The sequence below is a fragment of the Somniosus microcephalus genome, unplaced genomic scaffold (assembly GCF_052327205.1).
Source record: "Somniosus microcephalus isolate GS21.2 unplaced genomic scaffold, FLI_Smic_1.0 unresolved_chr1, whole genome shotgun sequence".
Taxonomy (NCBI): Eukaryota; Metazoa; Chordata; class Chondrichthyes; order Squaliformes; family Somniosidae; genus Somniosus; species Somniosus microcephalus.
In genome coordinates, this window is record NW_028225179.1 from 162,253,898 (window position 1) to 162,274,978 (window position 21,081).

The window sequence follows — 21,081 nt, forward strand, 5'->3', positions numbered from 1 at the left end:
GAGAGATAGTGTCGATTGGGCTTATACTCACTGGAGTTTAGAAGATTGAGAGGGGATCTCATCGAAACCTATAAAATTCTGTCAGGACTGGACAGACTAGATGCAGGAAGGATGTTTCTGATGGCCGGGGAGTCCAGAACCAGGGGTCATAGTCTAAGGATAAGGGGTAAGCCATTTAGGACTGAAATGAGGAGGAATTTCTTCACCCAGAGAGTGGTGAACCTGTGGAATTCTCTGCCACAGAGGGCGGTGGAGGCCAGTTCTTAAGGCTAAAGGGATCAAGGGAAATGGGGAGAAGGCAGGGACAGGGTGCTGAATTTGGATGATCAGCGATGATCTCATTGAATGGCGGAGCAGGTTCGAAGGGCCAAATGGCCTACTCCTGCTCCTATCTTCTATCTTTTATGTTTCTCTGTTTCTGGTGACGTCACACTTCGATTACTTTTTACTTCTCTCTCTCCCGCTCTGAGATTGGTAAACCTACCTGGTCTGCCGCCTCGGTTTTGTAGTCGCTCCGCCGCCGCCTCACTCCACCCAGGTCCGCCGCTGCTGTGGGGCCTACCTGGTCTGCCGCCTCGGTTTTGTAGTCACTCCGCCGCCGCCTCGCTCCACCCAGGTCCGCCGCCACTGTGGGGCCTACCTGGTCTGCCACCTCGGTTTTGTAGTCGCTCCGCCGCCGCCTCGCTCCACCCAGGTCTGCCGCCGCTGTGGGGCCTACCTGCTGCTGCCGCCTCGGTTTTGTAGTCGCTCCGCCGCCGCCTCGCTCCACCCAGGTCCGCCGCCGCTGTGGGGCCTACCTGCTGCTGCCGCCTCGGTTTTGTAGTCACTCCGCCGCCGCCTCGCTCCTCCTAGGTCCGCCGCCGCAAAGTGTCAAGTTGGATTCAAAACTGGCTCGGAGGCAGGAAGCAGAGGGTAATGGTTGATGGGTGTTTTTGTGACTGGAAGGCTGTTTCCAGTTGGGTTCCGCAGGGCTCTGTACTAGGTCCCTTGCTTTTTGTGGTATATATCAACGATCTAGACTTGAATCTAGGGGGTATGATTAAGAAGTTTGCGGATGATATTAAAATCGGCTGTGTGGTTGATACTGAAGAAGGAAGCTGTAGACTGCAGGAGGATATCAATAAATTGGTCAGGTGGGTAGAACAGTGACAAATGGAATTCAATCCGGAGAAGTGTGAGGTAATGTATTTGGGAGGGCTAACAAGGAAAGGGAATACACATTAAATGGTAGGACACTGAGTAGTGTAGAGGAACAAAGGGACCTTTGATGTCCACAGATCCTTGAAGGTAGCAGGCCAGGTAGATAAGGTGGTGAAGAAGCCATATGGAATGTTTGCCTTTATTAGCCATGGCATAGAATACAAGAGCAGGGGGGTTATGCTTCAACTGTATAAAACACTAGTTAGGCCTCAGCTAGAGTACTGCATGCAGTTCTGGTCACCACATTACAGGAAAGATGTGATTGCACTAGAGAGGGTACAGAGGAGATTTACAAGGATGTTGCCAGGAATAGAGAATTTTAGCTATGAGGAAAGATTGGATAGGCTGGGGTTGTTTTCTGTGGAACAGAGGAGGGTGAGGGGAGACCTTATTGAGGTGTATAAAATTATGAGGGGCCTAGATAAAGTGGATAGAAAGGACCTATTTCCCTCAGCAGAGGGGTCAAAAACCAGGGGGCACAGATTTAAAGTAATTGGTGGAAGGTTTAGAGGGGATTTGAGGGGAAATTTCTTCACCCAGAGGGTTTTGGGGGTCTGGAACTCGCTGCCTGAAAGGGTGGTAGAGGCAGAAACCCTAACCACATTTAAAAAGTACTTGGGTGTGCACTTGGGAGGCTGTAACCTGCAGGGCTACGGGCCAAGAGCTGGGAAGTGGGATTAGGCTGGATAGCTCTTTGTTGGCCGGCGCAGACACGATGGGCCGAAATGGCCTCCTTCCGTGCTGTAACTTTCTATGATTCGATGAGTTCTGTTATCCGGGCATGGGGTGCATCACACGCTACCCGTACAGGCGCAGCCCACAACGGCCCACTGAGAATTCACCTTCAGTTCACAGACGCTCTCTTGTTGCTTAAACTCAAAATCTTCAAAAGTGCTTTTCTTCGGCTTCAGAGAATGTAGGATTGTGTTCATTTTCTCCGGCCAATCCGCTTCCCCCGGGAGAGACCCGCCCCCTCACTGAGTGACAGGCTCTCCGGCCAATCCGCTTCCCCCGGGAGAGACCCGCCCCCTCACTGAGTGACAGGCTCTCCGGCCAATCCGCTTCCCCCGGGAGAGACCCGCCCCCTCACTGAGTGACAGGCTCTCCGGCCAATCCGCTTCCCCCGGGAGAGACCCGCCCCCTCACTGAGTGACAGGCTCTCCGGCCAATCCGCTTCCCCCGGGAGAGACCCGCCCCCTCACTGAGTGACAGGCTCTCCGGCCAATGACCAGGTCATTGTCACTGGACACGGGCTCTTCTATTTCAGCCTGTGAATCGCACGCAGACGGGTCGCGGAACAGACTCAGGAATTGGTCATTGACGGAACCTTCATGCGGTTCCTTCTGAGAGCGAGTGAAGCTGGCGGGCCTTGGGGAAGTGTGGCCAATGGCCGCGGTGGGAAAGCAGCTCGAGTGAGCCGGACCGCGGGAATCCACCGGAGACACGGCCATGGAGCGCCACCTTCCGGCTGTGGAGCCACATTACAGGCAGCGAGCTCACCGGTTTCCTGCAGTTCTGACCAAGGCTCATCGACCTGAAACTCGGTTTCTCTCCCTTCACATGCTGCCTGACCTGCTGAGGATTTCCAGCATTTCCTGTGTTTATTCCTGCCGGTCACACCTCATTCTGGACTTAGCTGGACATTTTGAACTACTGCCCAAAAACCAATTTATCCCCAGAATTCGTTCATTGATTTGTTTTTGTTCGTAATGAATTTGCATCCAACCAGCGATCACGTGGTTTTAGAGCAGTCTCGCCATGTTTATTACATTCATTAATCTAACAATACAAACAAAACGAACAAAAAGAACAAAAATGTTGTCAGACAAAAACTCTAAAGCAGGAAGTTCAGGCGCTGCTTACTGGTCTGTCAGGAGCAAGATACCCGTGGATGTCGTGGAAGAAAGTTCACGGGCACTGTTGTTGGCCACACATTGAGATCCGGATCTTACTCAGGCCAACAGAGGCAGGTAAAGAAGAGAGGAAAGGAGCATCAATCACACAGCGGCATGGGGTTTCCCAGCAGAACCAGGGTGTGTTCCAGCAGATGCATGAAGCACACAGCAGAGGCAATCAGCATCCCAGCAGAAGCAGGGTGCTCACATCAGAGCCAAGACGTGTCCCAGCACAGGCAGGGAGGTAAAGAAATGAAACAAAGGTGCTCTCTTCTTCTGTATCTGCTCGAAGCAGTTTACATTTCCGTATTAGCAGAGACGAGGTGTGAACAATAATATAAAAAACAGAATCTACTAATACAATAAACCTGAATTGGAAAAGGTGTTTCAGGTGTATAACGCCTCATCACGAGATCTGATGAAAAGATTCACATTCAAACCATCAATCGGCTCTTTTCTCTTTACAGATACTGACTGGTCTGCCATGCACTGCCGGCACTTTGTGTTTTATATCCGGTAGGAACAGTTTGCCAGTGAGCCCCATCAGCTGGGAACAGATGTGTGGCACTGGAGGGGCGGGGGGAAAGGGGGCAACTGAATTTGCCACACTACAGTGACAGAGCTTACTCATGAAAAAAATAAGTTGAAAACCACAATATTTCTCAATGCACTGAGGGCTGTAAAAGAGATTTCACTCCAGCTTATGGGGCAGCACAGCTCAGACTGGGAGATCACCATGTGTGGAGTGCAGCGAGCACCGTGGCACAGTGAGCTGAGCACCAGCACAGCCAATCGCCTTTTTATAATGTGGCTTTCTTTGTAGAAGTCCCTCAAACCTCAATTTCCTCACTTCTTCTTCTGAAGGTACTAACTCCAGTCTCGGGAACAGCCGAGCTGAGCTCAGTTGTGTCCTCACCTGATGGCCACGTCCAGCGGGAGGAGTCACTGGAGAACACCCAGGCTGGGGCTCTTTTCTCTAGATAAGAGAAGACTGAGGGATGATGTCGCTTTTAAAAGCTCTTTAGAATAATTTCTCCGTGACTACACAAAGCACTCTGGGTCCAGGTATATTGTGTATCAGTAAAACAGGTTTATTATGCATTAAACATCCAGTACAAAGAAGTAACACTGAACAAGAAGATAGTCACAGTCTGTTCATCGAACCCTGGCATTCCTCCGAGTGACTGTGGCGTTAATTACATTACATGGACATTACATTAAACCTACCTCTTTGACCAAGCTCAGTATCAGATTTGGTTTGATAACATTCCTGTGAAACGCCTTGGGTCATTTTACTATGTTTGAGGTGCTATATAAATGCAATTTGTGGTGGTTGTTTTAGTCAAATCCAGGACCAAGGGGTGAAGTAACGGTCTGACACATACCTAGGGCGCTGCCTAGGATAATCCAGTAACTAGTTTCCATTCACTTTTGACCAAAGTATCTCCCAGGCACCCTCTGGAAATAAATTTCATGTCTTCAGCACCCACTTCAGAGATTTTTTAACTGATTAACCTCCTCTCTGTACTCGGAATACAGGCCCAGATTTTGGAATTCCGCTCTCCTGACACACAGCAAGAGCCCATATTGGGAAATTCCACAATCCCAACCTGTGCTTTTTTGAACATTGGACAAACCGGGATACGGATTTTCCCGACAGGGACTCGGTGTGTGCCAGGAGGACGGAAGAGGGAATTCTAGGCTCGTGTTTATTTTCCATTCTTTTTTATGATCCCATTATCTTTCAGTTCTGAAGGAAGGTCCTGCCTGAATTGTCTGATCAGCCGAGTGTTTCAGCATTTGCTGTTTTTGATATTCCCTCAGTACCGGTTTCCACCAGCAGGTGGTGATACTGCACTGTAAAACTTTACAGCTCTTTGTACAGCTCGCCATCACCATCTCCTGGCTGAAAGTGGCACTACAATCAACTGCGAGGGAACGTCAAACACTCTGGGGTGAATTTTCACTTTTACCACAACAGGCGTTAGCGGATCGGCCGCCCGTTTTACAGCCCGCACCGCAGTAAAATTAAACATTCAGCCCGTTAAACCGGAGATTTGCAAACTCCCCGTCATCTTGAAGAGAGATAGTTTGTGTATTTCTCATCACTAATGGTGCTGATGAACTGAGGAATGATCACAGATCACAGAAACCCCACAGTGCAGATAGAGGCCATTTTGGCCCATCGAGCCTGCACCGACACATATCCCACCCAATCCCCGTAACCCCTACACCAACACATATCCCACCCTATCCCCGTAACCCCACGTATTTAATCCCCCTAACACTAAGGGTCAATTTATCATAGCCAATCATCCTAACCCGCACATCTTTGGACTGTGGGAGGAAACCGGAGCACCCGGAGGAAACCCACGCAAACACGGGGAGAATGTGCAAACTCCACACAGACAGTCACCTGAGGCCGGATTCGAACCCGGGTCCCTGGCGCTGTGAGGCAACAGTGCTAACCACTATGCCACCGTGCTGCCCTCATTTTGAGAGCACAACTTATACCTGCTTTTTAATATAAAGGAGTGGGGCAGTGATGAGAAAGGGCTGGGATGGAGTTGCTGTCGGTTTTACTTTTTATTTTAGTCTTTGTTTTTATTACAGTGTCAGCCAGTGGCTCAGTTGGTCGCACTCTCGCTTCCTGAGTCAGAAAGTTGTGGGTTCAAGTCCCACTCCAGAGACATGAGCACAACAATCTAGGCTGACACTCCAGTGCAGTACTGAGCGAGCGCCGCACTGTCGGAGGGGTCTTTTCGATGAGACCTTAAACCGAGGCCCTGTCTGCTCTCTCAGGTGGATGTAAAAGATCCCAAGGCACTATTTCAGAGAAGAGTTCTGACGAAGGGTCATTGACCTGAAACGTTAACTCTGTTTCTCCCTCCACAGATGCTGCCTGACCTGCTGAGTATTTCCAGCATTTTCTCCTTTTATTTCAGATTTCCAGCATCTGCAGTATTTTGCTTTTGTGTTTGAGTTTTCCCCGGTGTCTTGGCCAATATTTATCCCTCAATTAGCATAACAAAAAACAGATTATCTGGTCATTATCACATTGCTGTCTGTGGGAGCTTGCTGTGCGCAGATTGGCTGCCGCGTTTCCCACATTACAACAGTGACTACACTCCAAAAAGTACTTCATTGGCTGTAAAGCGCTTTGAGAAGCCCTGTGGTCATGAAAGGCGCTATAGAAATGCAAGTCTTTCTTTCTTCTTCTGACATTTTATATTTTTATTGGTTGTATTTACAGTCTCATTGGGATTTTACAATGTGCAATTTGGAAATTACATTTTCCAACTCCTGACCCCTGACCTCTGCTCCTGACCCGAATGGTGCGGGGTCAAGTCATTGTGACGTCATGGATGATGCAGGCCGGCCCGTGGCCCCGCCCCTTTTACAGACCCGGATCGGAGCCGGAGCAGATTCTCAGCCACTTGTTCACATCCCAAGTCCCAAAGAAAGGATAAAGTTTCCCCGTGAATTTATTCCCAGTGACGGTGTGGAGATGGGACTTGGTGTCCGCGCTGTAAAATGAAACTGTCCCGGACTCATAACTGAGATAAACTCCCACCTTCCCGGGGATCGGACCGGCGGGGAGAGCGGATTGAGGGGAGGAGTTTACATTAAACCCATCATCATCCCGCCCGATGGTCCAGAGTCCAGTCTCCGGGCTCAGTGTGACCTCTCCCTCCCTCCCCACAGACTCTGCGGCTACTCCCAGTCTCCAGACCCGATTCCCCGCCACCTCCACCTCCCAGTAATGTCTCCCCGATGTGAATCCCTCCGATCCCAGCACACAGGAACAGACTGTAAACCTCTTCCCCGTGCCAGGGAGATTCCTCCGGATCCCGGTCCATCTCACACTCTTCAGATCCTCAGACACCTCGAGTCCTGGATGCGCTGTTTCCACATCCAGGGTCACAGAGACTGGGAGAAAAAGCAGAGAATTAGAGAGATTAACCGGGGAGTTGAGAGAGACTGGCCGGGGATCAGGGGAGAGACTCTCCGGGGATCGGGGGAAGAGACTGGCCGGGGATCGGGGGAAGAGACTGGCCGGGGATCGGTGGGGAGAGACTGGCCGGGGATCGGGGGGAGAGAGTGGCCGGGGATCGGGGGGGGGAAGAGACTGGCCGGGGATCGGGGGGAGACTGGCCGGGGATCGGGGGGAGAGACTGGCCGGGGATCGGGGGGAGAGACTGGCCGGGGATCGGGGGAAGAGACTGGCCGGGGATCGGTGGGGAGAGACTGGCCGGGGATCGGGGGGAGAGAGTGGCCGGGGATCGGGGGGGAGAGACTGGCCGGGGATCGGGGTGAGAGACTGGCCGGGGATCGGGGGGAGAGAGTGGCCGGGGATCGGGGGGGGGAAGAGACTGGCCGGGGATCGGGGGGAGACTGGCCGGGGATCGGGGGGAGACTGGCCGGGGATCGGGGGGAGAGACTGGCCGGGGATCGGGGGGAGAGACTGGCCGGGGATCGGGGGGGGGGGAAGAGACTGGCCGGGGATCGGGGGGAGAGACTGGCCGGGGATCGGGGGGAGAGACTGGCCGGGAATCGGGGAGAGACTGGCCGGGGATCGGGGAGAGACTGGCCGGGGATCGGGGGGGGGGGAGGGGAAGAGATTGGCTGGGGATCGGGGGGAGAGACTGGCCGGGGATCGGGGGGAGAGACTGGCCGGGGATCGGGGGGAGAGACTGGCCGGGGATCGGGGAGAGATGTTCTCACCGAGATCCCCCTTTCTGACTGATTTTTTTGTTTCTCAATTCGAGAAAAGAGCCGCCCTGAGGGGAGGAAACGAGGATCTGACAACAGCAGAAAACACCGGGACTTCCAGGGAGGGAGGTCACAGCTTCTGAAAATATCAAACATTACACCCGCCTCCGCACTGTGGGAGTATAAATACTAAAATGAACAAAAGCTGGAACTGGAGCCTCAATGTGGAACTAAATACTGTTCAGTTTAATGCACCACAAACTGGGGTTAAAATACCTGGGGGTTGAACACATTCCATACTCCTTACCAGATTACTCACTGAGGAAAGTCTCTCTGTGGGACTGGGTGTATATGGGTAGATGTGTGTGTGTGTGTTCCTCAAAGTAGAAAAGTCCCCGGTCTGGATGGGATGCATCCTATGTTACTGGGGGAAGTAAGGGGGGAAATTGTGGAGGTTCTGGCCACAATCTTCCAATGCTCCTTAGATCTGGGGGTGGTGCCAGAGGACCGGAGGATTGCAAATGTTACACCGCTCTTTTAAAAAGGGGAGAGGGCTAAACCTGGCAACTACAGGCCAGTCAGCCTAACGTCGGTGGTGGGGAAAGTTGTAGAGGCAATAATCTGGGACAAAATTAATCAGCGTTTGGGAAAGTATGGGCGAGTAAATGAAAGTCAGCACAGATTTGTTAAAGGCAAATCGTGTTTGACTAACGTGATCGAGTTCTTTGATGAAGTAACGGGGAGAGTTGATGAAGGTAGTGAGGTGGATGTGGTGTATATAGACTTTCAAAACAAGGTACCACATAAGAGACTTGTTATCAAAATTAAAGCCCACAGGATTAAAGGGCAGAAAGTAGCGAGTAGTGGTGAATGGTTGTTTTTCAGACTGGAGGGAAGTATACAGTGGTGATCCCTGGGTCCTTATTAGGACCACTGCTCCTTTTGATATCTATTAACGACCTGGACTTGGGTATACAAGGCATCATTTCAAAGTTTTCAGACGATATGAAACTTGTAAATGTTGTAAATAATGAGGAGGATAGTAACAGACTTCAGAAGGACACAGACAGACTGGTGAAACGGTCAGACAAATGATAGACAATGTTTAATGCAGAGAAGTGTTTAGTGATATTTTGGTCGGAAGAATGAGGAGAGGCAATATGATCTCAATGGTACAATTTTAAAGGTGTGCAGGAACAAAGAGACCCCTGGGGGTGTATGTACATAAATCTTTGAAGGTGGCAGGACAAGTTGAGAAGGCTGTTAAAATAATATGGGATCCTTGGCTTTATTAATACAGGAATAGAGTACAAAAGCAAGGAGGTTATGCTAAACCTTTATAAAACACTGGTTAGGCCTCAGCTGGAGGATTGTGTTCAATTCTGGGCACCGAACTTTAGGAAGGATGTCAAGGCCTTGGACAGGGTGCAGGAGAAATTTATTAGAATGGTACCAGGGATGAGGGACTTCAGTCACGTGGAGAGACTGGAGAAACTGGGGTTGTTCTCCTTAGAGCAGAGAAGGTTAAGAGGAGATTTGATAGAGGTGCTCAATATCATGAATGTTTTTGATTGAGTAAATAAGGAGAAACTGTTTCGAATGGCAGAAGGGTTGGTAACCAGAGGACACAGATTGAAGATGATTGGCCAAAGAACCAGAGGCGACATGAGGAAACATTTTTTACACAGCGAGTTGTTGTGATCTGGAACACGCTGCCTGAAAGTGCGGTGGAAGCAGATTCAATAGTAACTTTCCAAAGAGTATTGGATAAATAGTTCAAGGGAAAAAATGACACGGCTGTGGGGGAAAGAGCAGGGGACTGGGATTAATAGGATAGCTCTACCAAAGATGGGCCGAATGGTCTGCTTTTGTTCTGTATCATTCTATGGTCACAAAAAATAAGCATTTTATTAAGAGTGTCTAATCCTCCACCTGAGTTGTCTGCTTTCAAATCACTAAGAATGACTTTAAAACTGTACTGAACCATTTACCAGTTTCATTGGTGTACACTAGTCGGTTTCTTCGTAAATTAAATAGTTTTTAATGTTTAAAAACTGTTAAAACGTGCCTACTAGAGCCTGTGCCCCTAAAAACGGGTTCAATTTGAAGAGCTTCCTCAAATGGGCACAATCAGCGGAAACTCGCCATGCTCATTATCCCGATCTGGCGGCGGGGCCAGTTTTATGGGCGGGGTCGATAAATGGAACAACATCCAAAAGCTCAGCGGGACTTGGACTTGGAGCTTCGAGCAGCGTAAGGAGATGAGAGCTACACGCTTACAACTGTTCCTGATAAGTCCTCCAGTGAGTATCTGTCTGTCCCAGTGTAAGAATCCTGAGAAATCCCCATTTCAGATTCCCACTAGCTAACATGGACGAAATGAAATAAACATTATTAGTTGTAGGTTTAGGTTGGTATTATGTAACTGTTAGTCAATGCTCGCCGATTCTTGAATAATCGTGTTTATAAACCAGTGCAATATGCCTTGGGTAGACCCGGTTAGATTTTAAAATGGAAGAAAGAGGCCTTGGGCCTGCTTGACCAAATATTAAAGGTGCAGACTTTAACAAGCCTTGTTAGCAAAGCGACAGTCAGTCTGTGAGAAAAGCTGAGAGAATTAATGGAACTCCAGAGACTGAGATACGAGGCAGGGACTGTAAGATTGTTATGAATTACATGTTCGTTGTTTATTTTGAATTCTTGTTTTAATATCTTATAACCAATAATATCTTATGATCGTCAGTAAGAAATCCATAATCGCGTGTAAGGATTAAATGTAGAAGTTTGTAATCACCAACTGTATGCAATGATAACCTGAATGATGTGTAACATGTAACCCTTTTTCTTATGCTTAACAGTCTGTGAGGAAGCTGTAACCAGACAGCCTGGGGTGAGAAAGAGATTGTCACGGTCGTCTAGACTGCAGTTAGCCTGGGAACCAAGGTCAGGTGCAGTTACCATTGTGCTGAAATGTTAGAACATCCGCAGTGAATTATAAAAACAAAGGCCAACAGCAAAAGCTGTATCTCAACCTGTGGAGACATATTCCTTTAGTATTGCCATAAATACCCCAGATAAAACCGCTTGGACCACCCAGCATTGACATCGATACCGGCTACGGACATGACAATGGCACACCCAGCCCAGTCGACCCTGCAAAGTCCTCCTCACGAACATCTGGGGACTTGTGCCAATATTGGGAGAGCTGTTCCACAGACAAGTCAAGCAACAGCCTGACATACTCATACTCACAGGATCATACCTTTCAGCCACTGTCCCAAACTCCTCCATCACCATCCCTGGGTAGATCCTGTCCCACCGGCAGGACAAACCCCCCAGGAGTGGTGGCACAGTGGTATACAGTCGGGAAGGATTGACCCTGGGAGTCCTCAATATTGACTCCGGACCCCATGAAGTCTCATGGCTTTAGGTAAAGCAAGGTGAAGGAAACCTCCTGCTGATTAACACCTACCGCCCTCCCTCAGCTGATGAATCAGTTCTCCTCCATGTTGAACACCACTTGGAAGAAGCACTGAGAGTAGCAAGGGCACAGAATGTACTCTGGGTGGAGGACTTCAATATCCATCACCAAGAGTGCCTCAGTAGCTCCTCTACTGACCGAGCTGGCCAAGTACTGAAGGACATAACTGCCAGTCAGGGCCTGTGACAGGTGGTGAGAAAACCAACATGAGGGAAAAAGCTACTTGACCTCGTCCTCACTAAACTACCTGTCACAGATGCATCTGCCCATGACAGCATTGGCAGCAGTGACCACTGCACAGTCATTGTGGAGATGAAGTCCCGTCTTCACACTGAGGGCACCCTCCATCGTGTTGTGTGGCTCTACCACCGTGCTAAATGGGATAGATTCAGAACAGATCAAGCAGCTCCAAACTGGGCATCCATGAGGCGCTGTGGGCCATCAGCAGCAGCAGATTTGTATTCCACCACAATCAGTAACCTCATGGCCCGACATATCCCTCAGTCTACCATTACCATCAAACCAGGGGACCAACCCTGGCTCACTGAGGAGTGTAGAAAAGCATGCCAGGAGCCGCACTAGGCGTACCGAAAAATGAGGTGCCAACCTGGGGAAGCTGCAACACGGGACTACATGCATGTTAAAAAGCAGAAGCAGCATGCTATAGACAGGGCTAAGTGAACCCACAATCAACGGATCAGATCAATGCTCTGCAGTTCTGCCACATCTAGTCGTGAATGGTGGTGGACCATTGAACAACTAACGGGAGAAGGAGGCTCCATGAACATCCTCATCTTCAAGGATGGTGGAGTCCAGTACGTGACAAGGCTGAAGCGTTTGCAACCATCTTCAGCCAGAAGTGCCGAGTGGATGATCCAAATCAGCCTTCCCGAGATCCCCACCATCACAGAAGCCAGTCGTCAGCCAATCCACTCCACGTGGTAGCAAGAAACGGCTGTGTGCACTGGATACGGTCAGAAGTGGGGATGTTCGCTGATGACTGCACAGTGTTCAGTGCCATTCACAACTCCTCAGATCCATTCCCGCATGCAACAAGACCTGGACGACATTCAGGCTTGGGCTGATAAGTGGCAGGTAACATTCGCGCCACAGAAGTGCCAGGCAATGACTATCTCCAACAAGCGAGAGTCTAAGCACCTCCCCTTGACATTCAATGGCATTACCATCGCCGAATCCCCCACCATCAACATCCTGGGCGTCACCAATGACCAGAAACTTAACTGGACCAGCCACATAAATACTGTGGCAACAAGAGCAGGTCCGAGGCTAGGTATTCTGCGGCGAGTGTCTCACCTCCTGACTCCCCAAAGCCTTTCTACCATCTACAAGACATGAGTCTAGGTTCGGATCGGTCATGGCCCTGTGGGTAGCGGAGCGGGCCCAGGGGCCGTGTAGCCTGATCCTGCTCCTGCTCCTATTTCGTGTGTGTAATTCTGTTAGATTCAGGAGATGGTTCTGTGATAGTGGATTGGCGGTTAGGATCAGATCAGCCATGATCTTATTGAATGGCGGAGCAGGCTCGAGGGGCCGATTGGCCTACTCCTGCTCCTATTTCTTATGTTCTTATGTTCTAAGTAAGGAGTGTGATAGAATACTCTCCACTTGCCTGGATGACTGCAGCGCAAATAACACTCAAGAATCTCGACACCATACAGGACAAAGCACCCGCTTGATTGGCACCCCCTCTAACACTTTAAACATTCAGTCCCCCAACCAAGGACTGCAGCGGTTCAAGAAGGCGGCTCACCACCACCTTCTCAACGGCAATTAGGGATGGGCAATACATGCTGGCCTTGCCAGCGACGCCCACATCCCATAAAAATGAATAAAAAAAAATACAGCGAAGGCTATGGGCCCTGTCATCATCCCGTCTGTCATGCTGAACACTTGTGCTCCAGAACTAACCGCGCTTCTAGGCAAGCTGTTCCAGTACAGCTACAACACTGACATCTATCCGACAATGCCGAAAACTGCCCTGGTATGTCTTGGCCACAAAAAGCAGGACAAATACAACCCGGCCAATTACCGCAATCGCCACCACCTCCAAGTTACCACCCATGTCTCACCTCCTGACTCCCCAAAGCCTTTCCAGCATCTACAAGGCACAAGTCAGGTGTGTGATGGAATACTCTCCACTTGCCTGGACGAGTGCAGCTCCAACAACACTCAAGTAGCTCGACACCTTCCAGGACAAAGCAGCCCGCTTGATTGGCACCCCATCCACCACCTTAAACATTCACTCCCCCAACCACCGGCGTACCGTGGCTGCAGTGTGTGCCATCTGCAAGATGCACTGCAGCAAATCACCAAGGCTTATTCGGCAGCACCTCCCAAACCCACAATCTCTACCACCTAGAAGGACAAGGGCAGCAGGCGCATGGGAACACCACCACCTCCAAGTTACCACCCATGTCACACACCATCCTGACTTGGAAGTATATTGTCGTTTCTTCATCGTCACTGGGTCAAAATCCTTGAACTTCCTATTGAACAGCACTGTGGGAGTACCTTCACCCCACAGACTGCAACAGTTCAACAGGCGGCTCACCACCACCTACTCAAGGGCAATTAGGGATGGGCAATCAATGCCGGCCTCGTCAGCGACGCCCACATCCCATAAGAGAGTAAGCTTGCAGGGAACATAAAAACTGACTAAAAGCTTTTATAGATATGTGAAGAGAAAAAGATTGGTGAAGTCAAGCGTAGGTCCCTTGCAGTCAGAATCAGGGGAATTTATAATGGGGAACAAAGAAATGGCTGAGCAACTAAATACATACTTTGGTTCTGTCTTCACAAAGGAGGACACAAATAACCTCCCAGAGATGCCGGGGAACATAGGGTCTGATGAAAGGGTGGAACTGAAAGAAATCAGTATTTGTAGGGAAATGGTGTTAGGAAAATTGATGGGACTGAAGGCCGATAAATCCCCAGGGCCTGATAATCTACATCCTAGGGTACTTAAGGAAGTGGCCCTAGAAATAGTAGATGCATTGCTGGTCATCTTCCAGAACTCGATAGACTCTGGAACAGCACCCATGGATTGGAGGGTAGCTAATGTTACCCCACTATTCAAAAAAGGTGGTAGAGAAAAAGCGGGGAATTATAGACCGGTGAGCCTGATATCGGTAGTGGGGACATGCTGGAGTCCATTATAAAAGATGTAATAGCAGAGCACTTGGAAAGCAGTGACAGGATCGGACAAAGTCAACATGGATTTACAAAAGGTAAATCGTGCTTGACTAATCTACTGGAATTTTTTGAGGATGTAACTGGTAAAATAGATAAGGGAGAACCAGTGGATGTGGTGTATTTGGACTTTCAGAAGGCTTTCAAAAAGGTCCCGCATAAGAGATTAGCATGCAAAATTAAGGCACATGGGATTGGGGGCAAGGTATTGACTTGGATAGAGAACTGGTTGGCGGACAGAAAGCAAAGAGTTGGAATAAATGGGTCGTTTTCCGAGTGGCAGGCAGTGACTAGTGGGGTACCGCAAGGATCGGTCCTAGGACCCCAGCTGTTCACAATATATATTAATGATCTGGACGAGGGAATTGGATGCAATATCTCCAAATTTGCAGACGACACAAAGCTGGGTGGGAGGGTAAGCTGTGAGGAGGATGTCGTGAAACTCCAGTACGATTTTGACAGGTTGGGTGATTGGGCAGAAACATGGCAAATGCACTATATTGTGGATAAATGTGAGGTTATCCACTTTGGTGGCAAAAACAGGAAGGTAGATTATCATTTGAATGGCAATAGACTGGGAGAAGGGAAAGTGCAAAGAGACCTGGGTGTTCTTGTGCACCAGTTGCTGAAGGTAAGCATGCAGGTGCAGCAGGCGGTTAAGAAGGCAAATGGTATGTTGGCCTTCATAGCAAGAGGGTTCGAGTACAGGAACAAGGATGTCTTGCTGCAGTTGTACAGGGCCTTGGTGAGACCGCACCTTAAGTATTGTGTGCAGTTTTGGTCGCCTTATCTGAGGAAGGACGTCCTTGCCTTGGAAGGAGTGCAGCGAAGATTCACCAGGCTGATACCTGGGATAGCAGGAATGACGTATGAGGAGAGATTGTGCCGATTGGGATTATACTCACTGGAGGTTAGAAGATTGAGAGGGGATCTCATTGGAAACTATAAAATTCTGTCAGGCCTGGACAGACTAGATGCAGGAAGGATGTTTCCGATGGCAGGGGAGCCCAGAACCATGGGTCATAGTCTAAGGATAAGGGGTAAGCCATTTAGGACTGAGATGAGGAGGAATTTCTTCACCCAGAGAGTGGTGAACCTGTGGAATTCTCTGCCACTGAAGGCAGTCGAGGCCAGTTCATTAAATATATTCAAGAAAGAGTTGGATATATTTCTTAAGGCTAAAGGGATCAAGGGATATGGGGAGAAGGCCGGGACAGGGTGCTGAATTTGGATGATCAGCCATGATCTCATTGAATGGCGGAGCAGGCTCAAGGGGCCGAATGGCCTACTCCTGCTCCTATCTTCTATATTTCTATGTTTCTATAAACAAATTTTAAAAAGAGTCTTAATGGTCAGAAACAGATGATGTAAGAGTGTCATCAGACCAAAAGCCTGAGTAAGCCAGGGTGATACAAACGTGGCATCTTTATGATTGGATTTTGTGTTTGGGTGTCAGTCAGTCATTGGTTCAGGATGGCTCCATAGGTTTTGAATCAGAGTAAGGGTATAAGAAGGAGTTCGTAACAGCCTCAAATTGCGGGGGACTCCAGGGGCGGGGGAGCCCAGGGGCGGGGGAGATTCCAGGAGTAGGAGATTCCAGGAGTAGGAGATTTCAGAGACACAGTAGAAGAATTCAGGAAGAAACAAGGAGACCCCCGGGAGACGAGAAGAGATGAGAGACAAGAGACACAGGGTGCAGCTTACTCACAGTTGCGGCTTGTACACAGAGTATGAGTGGTAATATAAGTCTCAATTATACACTGTAACTGCTGCTTGAATACTGTAGTGAATGAAGTCTTGCTCGTGCTGAATAAAGTTAAATCACTGTCCCCAATACGGGTCAACCTCGAATCATTTGGAACCAGGGTCCCTCTGAACATAACATAAGAACATAAGATATAGGAGCAGGAGGAGGTCATTCGGCCCCTCGAGCCTGCTCCACCATTCAATAAGATCATGGCTGGTTTGATCTTGGCCTCAACTCCACTTCCCTGCTCGCTCCCCGTAACCCTTGACTCCCTTCTCGTTCAACAATCTGTCTATCTCCACCTTAAATATATTCAATGACCCAGCATCCACAGCTCTCTGGGGAAGAGAAGTCCAAAGATTCACGACCCTCTGAGAGAAGAAATTCTCCTCATCTCAGTATTAAATCGGGGACTCCTTATTCTGAAATTATGCCCCCTAGTTCTTGATTCCCCCACGAGGGGAAACATCCTTTCTGCATCTACCCTGTCAAGCCCCTTCAGAATCTTATGGTCTATAAATTCAGTATCGCCACGTTTGGGACGCTGCAGCCGGGTGTTCGCTAAATTTAGCGACTGGCACAACTTTGCACCACCTTCGCCGAAATTGAGTTGCATCGTCCCAAGAGGTTGCTGCTGCGCTAAAGCAGGCGCTGCACGACTATCATAAGGCGCTAAGCCGGCGAGCCGAGGCGCTAACACCAAGGGCGGGTGCAGCGCATGTGCGGCGAGTTGCTGATTGAAGGCAGACACGCTGGCGCCGGTCAGCTCTTAAAGGGGGAGGGTCGATTTGGCTTGCTACCACACCCTGCACACTGCAGCCCTGAAGCAAGGCCTGACCATAGCTGCTTCAACAGGTCAACGCCCAGGACAATAGAGAAGGCCAGGGTGTGACAGCTGAGTCAAAGCAGAAAGCTCTCTCCCTTTGTCTCTCTCCAAATATCTGTCTCTCACACGGAAGGATTGGCACAAAATGGCTGCCACATATAATGCAGGAGGAGTCCCCTTTAAATAGCGCCCCCCGCGCCCCGCAGCGACTGGGAACCGTTCCCCTCTACCAGTTGCGGGGGGCGCCACTGAAGTTCCGGTTCGGGGCGCACCAAGGGCGTTGCACCATGAAATGATGTCAGGATCTGCGCGCGCAGCTGAGCGGGCGCTGCGGTTTTGCGCCGCCGCTAAATCTTGAGTGAAGTTCGAGAGAGGCGCAGATCGCGCCGCGCCCGGGCGCTAGCTGCTTAGCGCCCCACTTCTCCTCCTCCTAAGGAGCTAGCGGCTGGCGCTAACAACTGAATTTCTAGGCCTATATGTTCCTATAAGATCCCCTCCCATTCTTCTAAACCCCAATGAGTATCGGCCCAACCTGCTCAACCTTTCCTCGTAAGACATCCCCTTCAACTCAGGAATCAACCTAGTGAACTTTCTCTGAACTGCCTCTAATGCAAGTATATCCTTCCTTAAATAAGGAGACCAAAACTGTACGCAGTACTCCAGGTGTGGTCTCACCAATGCCCTGTACAGCTGTAACAGGACTTCCCTACTTTTATACACCATTCCCTTTGCAATAAAGGCCAACACTCCATTTGCCTTTCTAATTACTTGCTGTATCTGCATGTTAACTTTTTGTGATTCATGTACAAGGACCCCAGATCCCTCTGTACCTCAGCATTTTGTAATCTCTCCCCATTTAAATAATAATGTGCTTTTTTATTTTTCCTACCAAAGTGGATAACCTCGCATTTTCCCACATTATACTCCATCTGCCAGATTTTTGCGCACTCACTTAGCCTATCTATATTCCTTTGGAGATTCTTTGCGTCCTCCACACAAAATGCTGGCCTTGTCAGCGACGCCCACATCCCATAAGAGCTTGCAGGGAACATAAAAACTGACTATAAAAGCTTTTATAGATATGTGAAGAGAAAAGGATTGGTGAAGTCAAGCGTAGGTCCCTTACAGTCAGAATCAGAGGAATTTATAATGGGGAACAAAGAAATGGCAGACCAACTAAATACATATTTTGGTTCTATCTTCACAAAGGAGGACACAAATAACCTCCCAGAGATGCCGGGGAACATAGGGTCTGATGAAAAGGTGGAACTGAAAGGAATCAGTATTTGTAGGGAAATGGTGTTAGGAAAATTGATGGGACAGAAGGCCGATAAATCCCCAGGGCCTAATAATCTACATCCCAGGGTACTTAAGGAAGTGGCCCTAGAAATAGTAGATGCATTGCTGGTCATCTTCCAAAATTCTATAGACTCTGGAACAGTACCCATGCATTGGAGGGTAGCTAATGTTACCCCACTATTCAAAAAAGGTGGTAGAGAAAATGCGGGGAAGCCTGACATCGGTAGTGGGGCAAAATGCTAGAGTCCATTATAAAAGATGCAATAGCAGAGCACTTGGAAAACAGTGACAGGATCAGACAAAGTCAACATGGATTTACAAAAGGTAAATCATGCTTGAGTAATCTACTGGAATTTTTTGAGGATGTAACTGGCAAAATAGATAAGGGAGAACCAGTGGATGTGGTGTATTTGGACTTTCAGAAGGCTTTCGATAAGGTCCCGCATAAGAGATTAGCGTGCAAAATTAAGGCACATGGGATTGGGGGCAAGGTATTAACTTGGATAGAGAACTGGTTGGCGGACAGAAAGCAAAGAGTTGGAATAAACGGGTTGTTTTACGAGTGGCAGGCAGTGACTAGTGGGGTACCGCAAGGATCGGTCCTAGGACCCCAGCTGTTCACAATATATATTAATGATCTGGACGTGGGAATTGGATGCAATATATCCAAATTTGCAGACGACACAAAGCTGGGTGGGAGGGTATGCTGTGAGGAGGATGTCGTGAAACTGCAGTACGATTTGGACAGGTTGGGTGATTGGGCAGAAACATGGCAAATGCACTATAATAATGTGGATAAATGTGAGGTTATCCACTTTGGTGGCAAAAACATGAAGGCAGATTATTATTTGAATGGCAATAGATTGGGAGAAGGGGAAGTGCAAAGAGACCTGGGTGTTCTTGTGCACCAGTCGCTGAAGGTAAGCATGCAGGTGCAGCAGGCGGTTAAGGAGGCAAATGGTATGTTGGCCTTCGTAGTGAGAGGGTTCGAGAACAGGAACAAGGATGTCTTGCTGCAGTTGTACAGGGCCTTGGTGAGACCACATCTTGAGTATTGTGTGCAGTTTTGGTCGCCTTATCTGAGGAAGGACGTTCTTGCCATGGAAGGAGTGCAGCGAAGATTCACCAGGCTGATACCTGGGACGGCAGGAAGGACGTATGAGGAGAGATTGTGTCGATTGGGCTTATACTCACTGGAGTTTAGAAGATTGAGAGGGGATCTCATCGAAACCTATAAAATTCTGTCAGGCCTGGACAGACTAGATGCAGGAAGGATGTTTCCGATGGCAGGGGAGTCCAGAACCAGGGGTCATCGTCTAAGGATAAGGGGTAAGCCATTTAGGACTAAAATGAGGAGGAATTTCTTCACCCAGAGAGTGGTGACCCTGTGGAATTCTCTGCCACAGAGGGCGGTGGAGGCCAGTTCATTAAATATATTCAAGAAGGAGTTGGATATATTTCTTAAGGCTAAAGGGATCAAGGGATATGGGGAGAAGGCAGGGACAGGGTACTGAATTTGGATGATCAGCCATGATCTCATTAAATGGCGGAGCAGGCTCGAGGGGCCGAATGGCCTACTCCTGCTCCTATCTTCTATGTTTCTATGTTTCCTGGTTGCCCATACCCGCCTCGCTGGTACCTACATGGACCACGACAATTGGATCTGTCCCCTCCTACTCTAAGTTCCTCTCCAGCCCAGAGGAGATGTCCTTTACCGTGGGAGTGGGCAGGCAACACAGCCTTCGGGACTCACGCTCTTGTCTGCAGAGAACAGTGTCTATCCCCCGAACTATACTGTCCCCGACCACTAGCACATTTCTTTTTGCTCCCCCCACTTGAATGGCTCCCTGTACCATGGTGCTGTGGTCAGTTTGCTCATCCTCACTGCAGTCCCTGCTCTCACCCACACAGAGTAATAACTCGTAACTATTTGACAAGAGCAAGGGCTGAGGCTCCTCCACCACTAACTCCTGGTTCCCCATACCTGCCTCGCTCGTAGTCACACCCACCTGTCCCTGACCACGGACCAAATTTGAATGAATTAATCTAAGGAGTGTGACTGCCTCCTGGAACACAGCATCCAGGTAACTCGCCCCCTCCCTGATGTGTCTCAGTGTTTGAAGCTCGGACTCCAGCTCATCAATACGGAGCCGAAGTTTCTCGAGCAACCAAAATGGTGTCCACCAGCTCCCACATGGTGGAGCAGTAATACATCGCCTGCCCTGGCATCTCTGGAATCTTATAAATTGGCGAGCTTAGTCAGGAGGTTGACTGACAGCTGATTCTTTTATAAACTATTTGGTGCAGGCAAGATCCTAGGACTGGCGTGGTTAGCGCGACCTGGTCAGTTAAGGAAGGAAAACCTTCGAGGGGTTAGGACACCGCGACCCACCAGTATTAATAGCAACAAGTTATTACAATTGACGGGCTAGACAGAAGTTGAGCATGTCACAGATAAAGAGTTGAGAAAATTATGTTTAACTGATTTAGTATCGTTTCTGACGAGTCAAGAAGCAGAGTCATATCAGAAGGTGATAGAGAGGGTCCAGAGTCAAGGGACTCTGGGAAAGGTCGAATTAGACAAAGGGGAGCACTGGGCAGGCTATGCAGCCCATTTCTGTGCACAGCGTAGTGAAGTAAGAGAAGGAAAACATTTAGCCACACAGAGAATAAGAGAAGGGGAACATTTGGAAATGCAGAAAATAATAGAGGG

General features: G+C 49.2%; 1 protein-coding gene across 1 annotated transcript in view; it reads right to left on the reverse strand.

Annotated features, from left to right (window-relative positions):
- Positions 1-4,176: 4,176 nt before the first annotated feature.
- The window catches only part of LOC147096423 (E3 ubiquitin-protein ligase TRIM39-like), a 34,356-nt gene continuing 17,451 nt past the window's right edge, over positions 4,177-21,081 (reverse strand). The window contains exon 3 of the mRNA XM_085975199.1: positions 4,177-7,025. Coding sequence (XP_085831325.1) covers positions 6,493-7,025 — 533 coding nt within the window. The 3' untranslated portion in view covers positions 4,177-6,492. The remainder of the gene's footprint in view (positions 7,026-21,081) is intronic.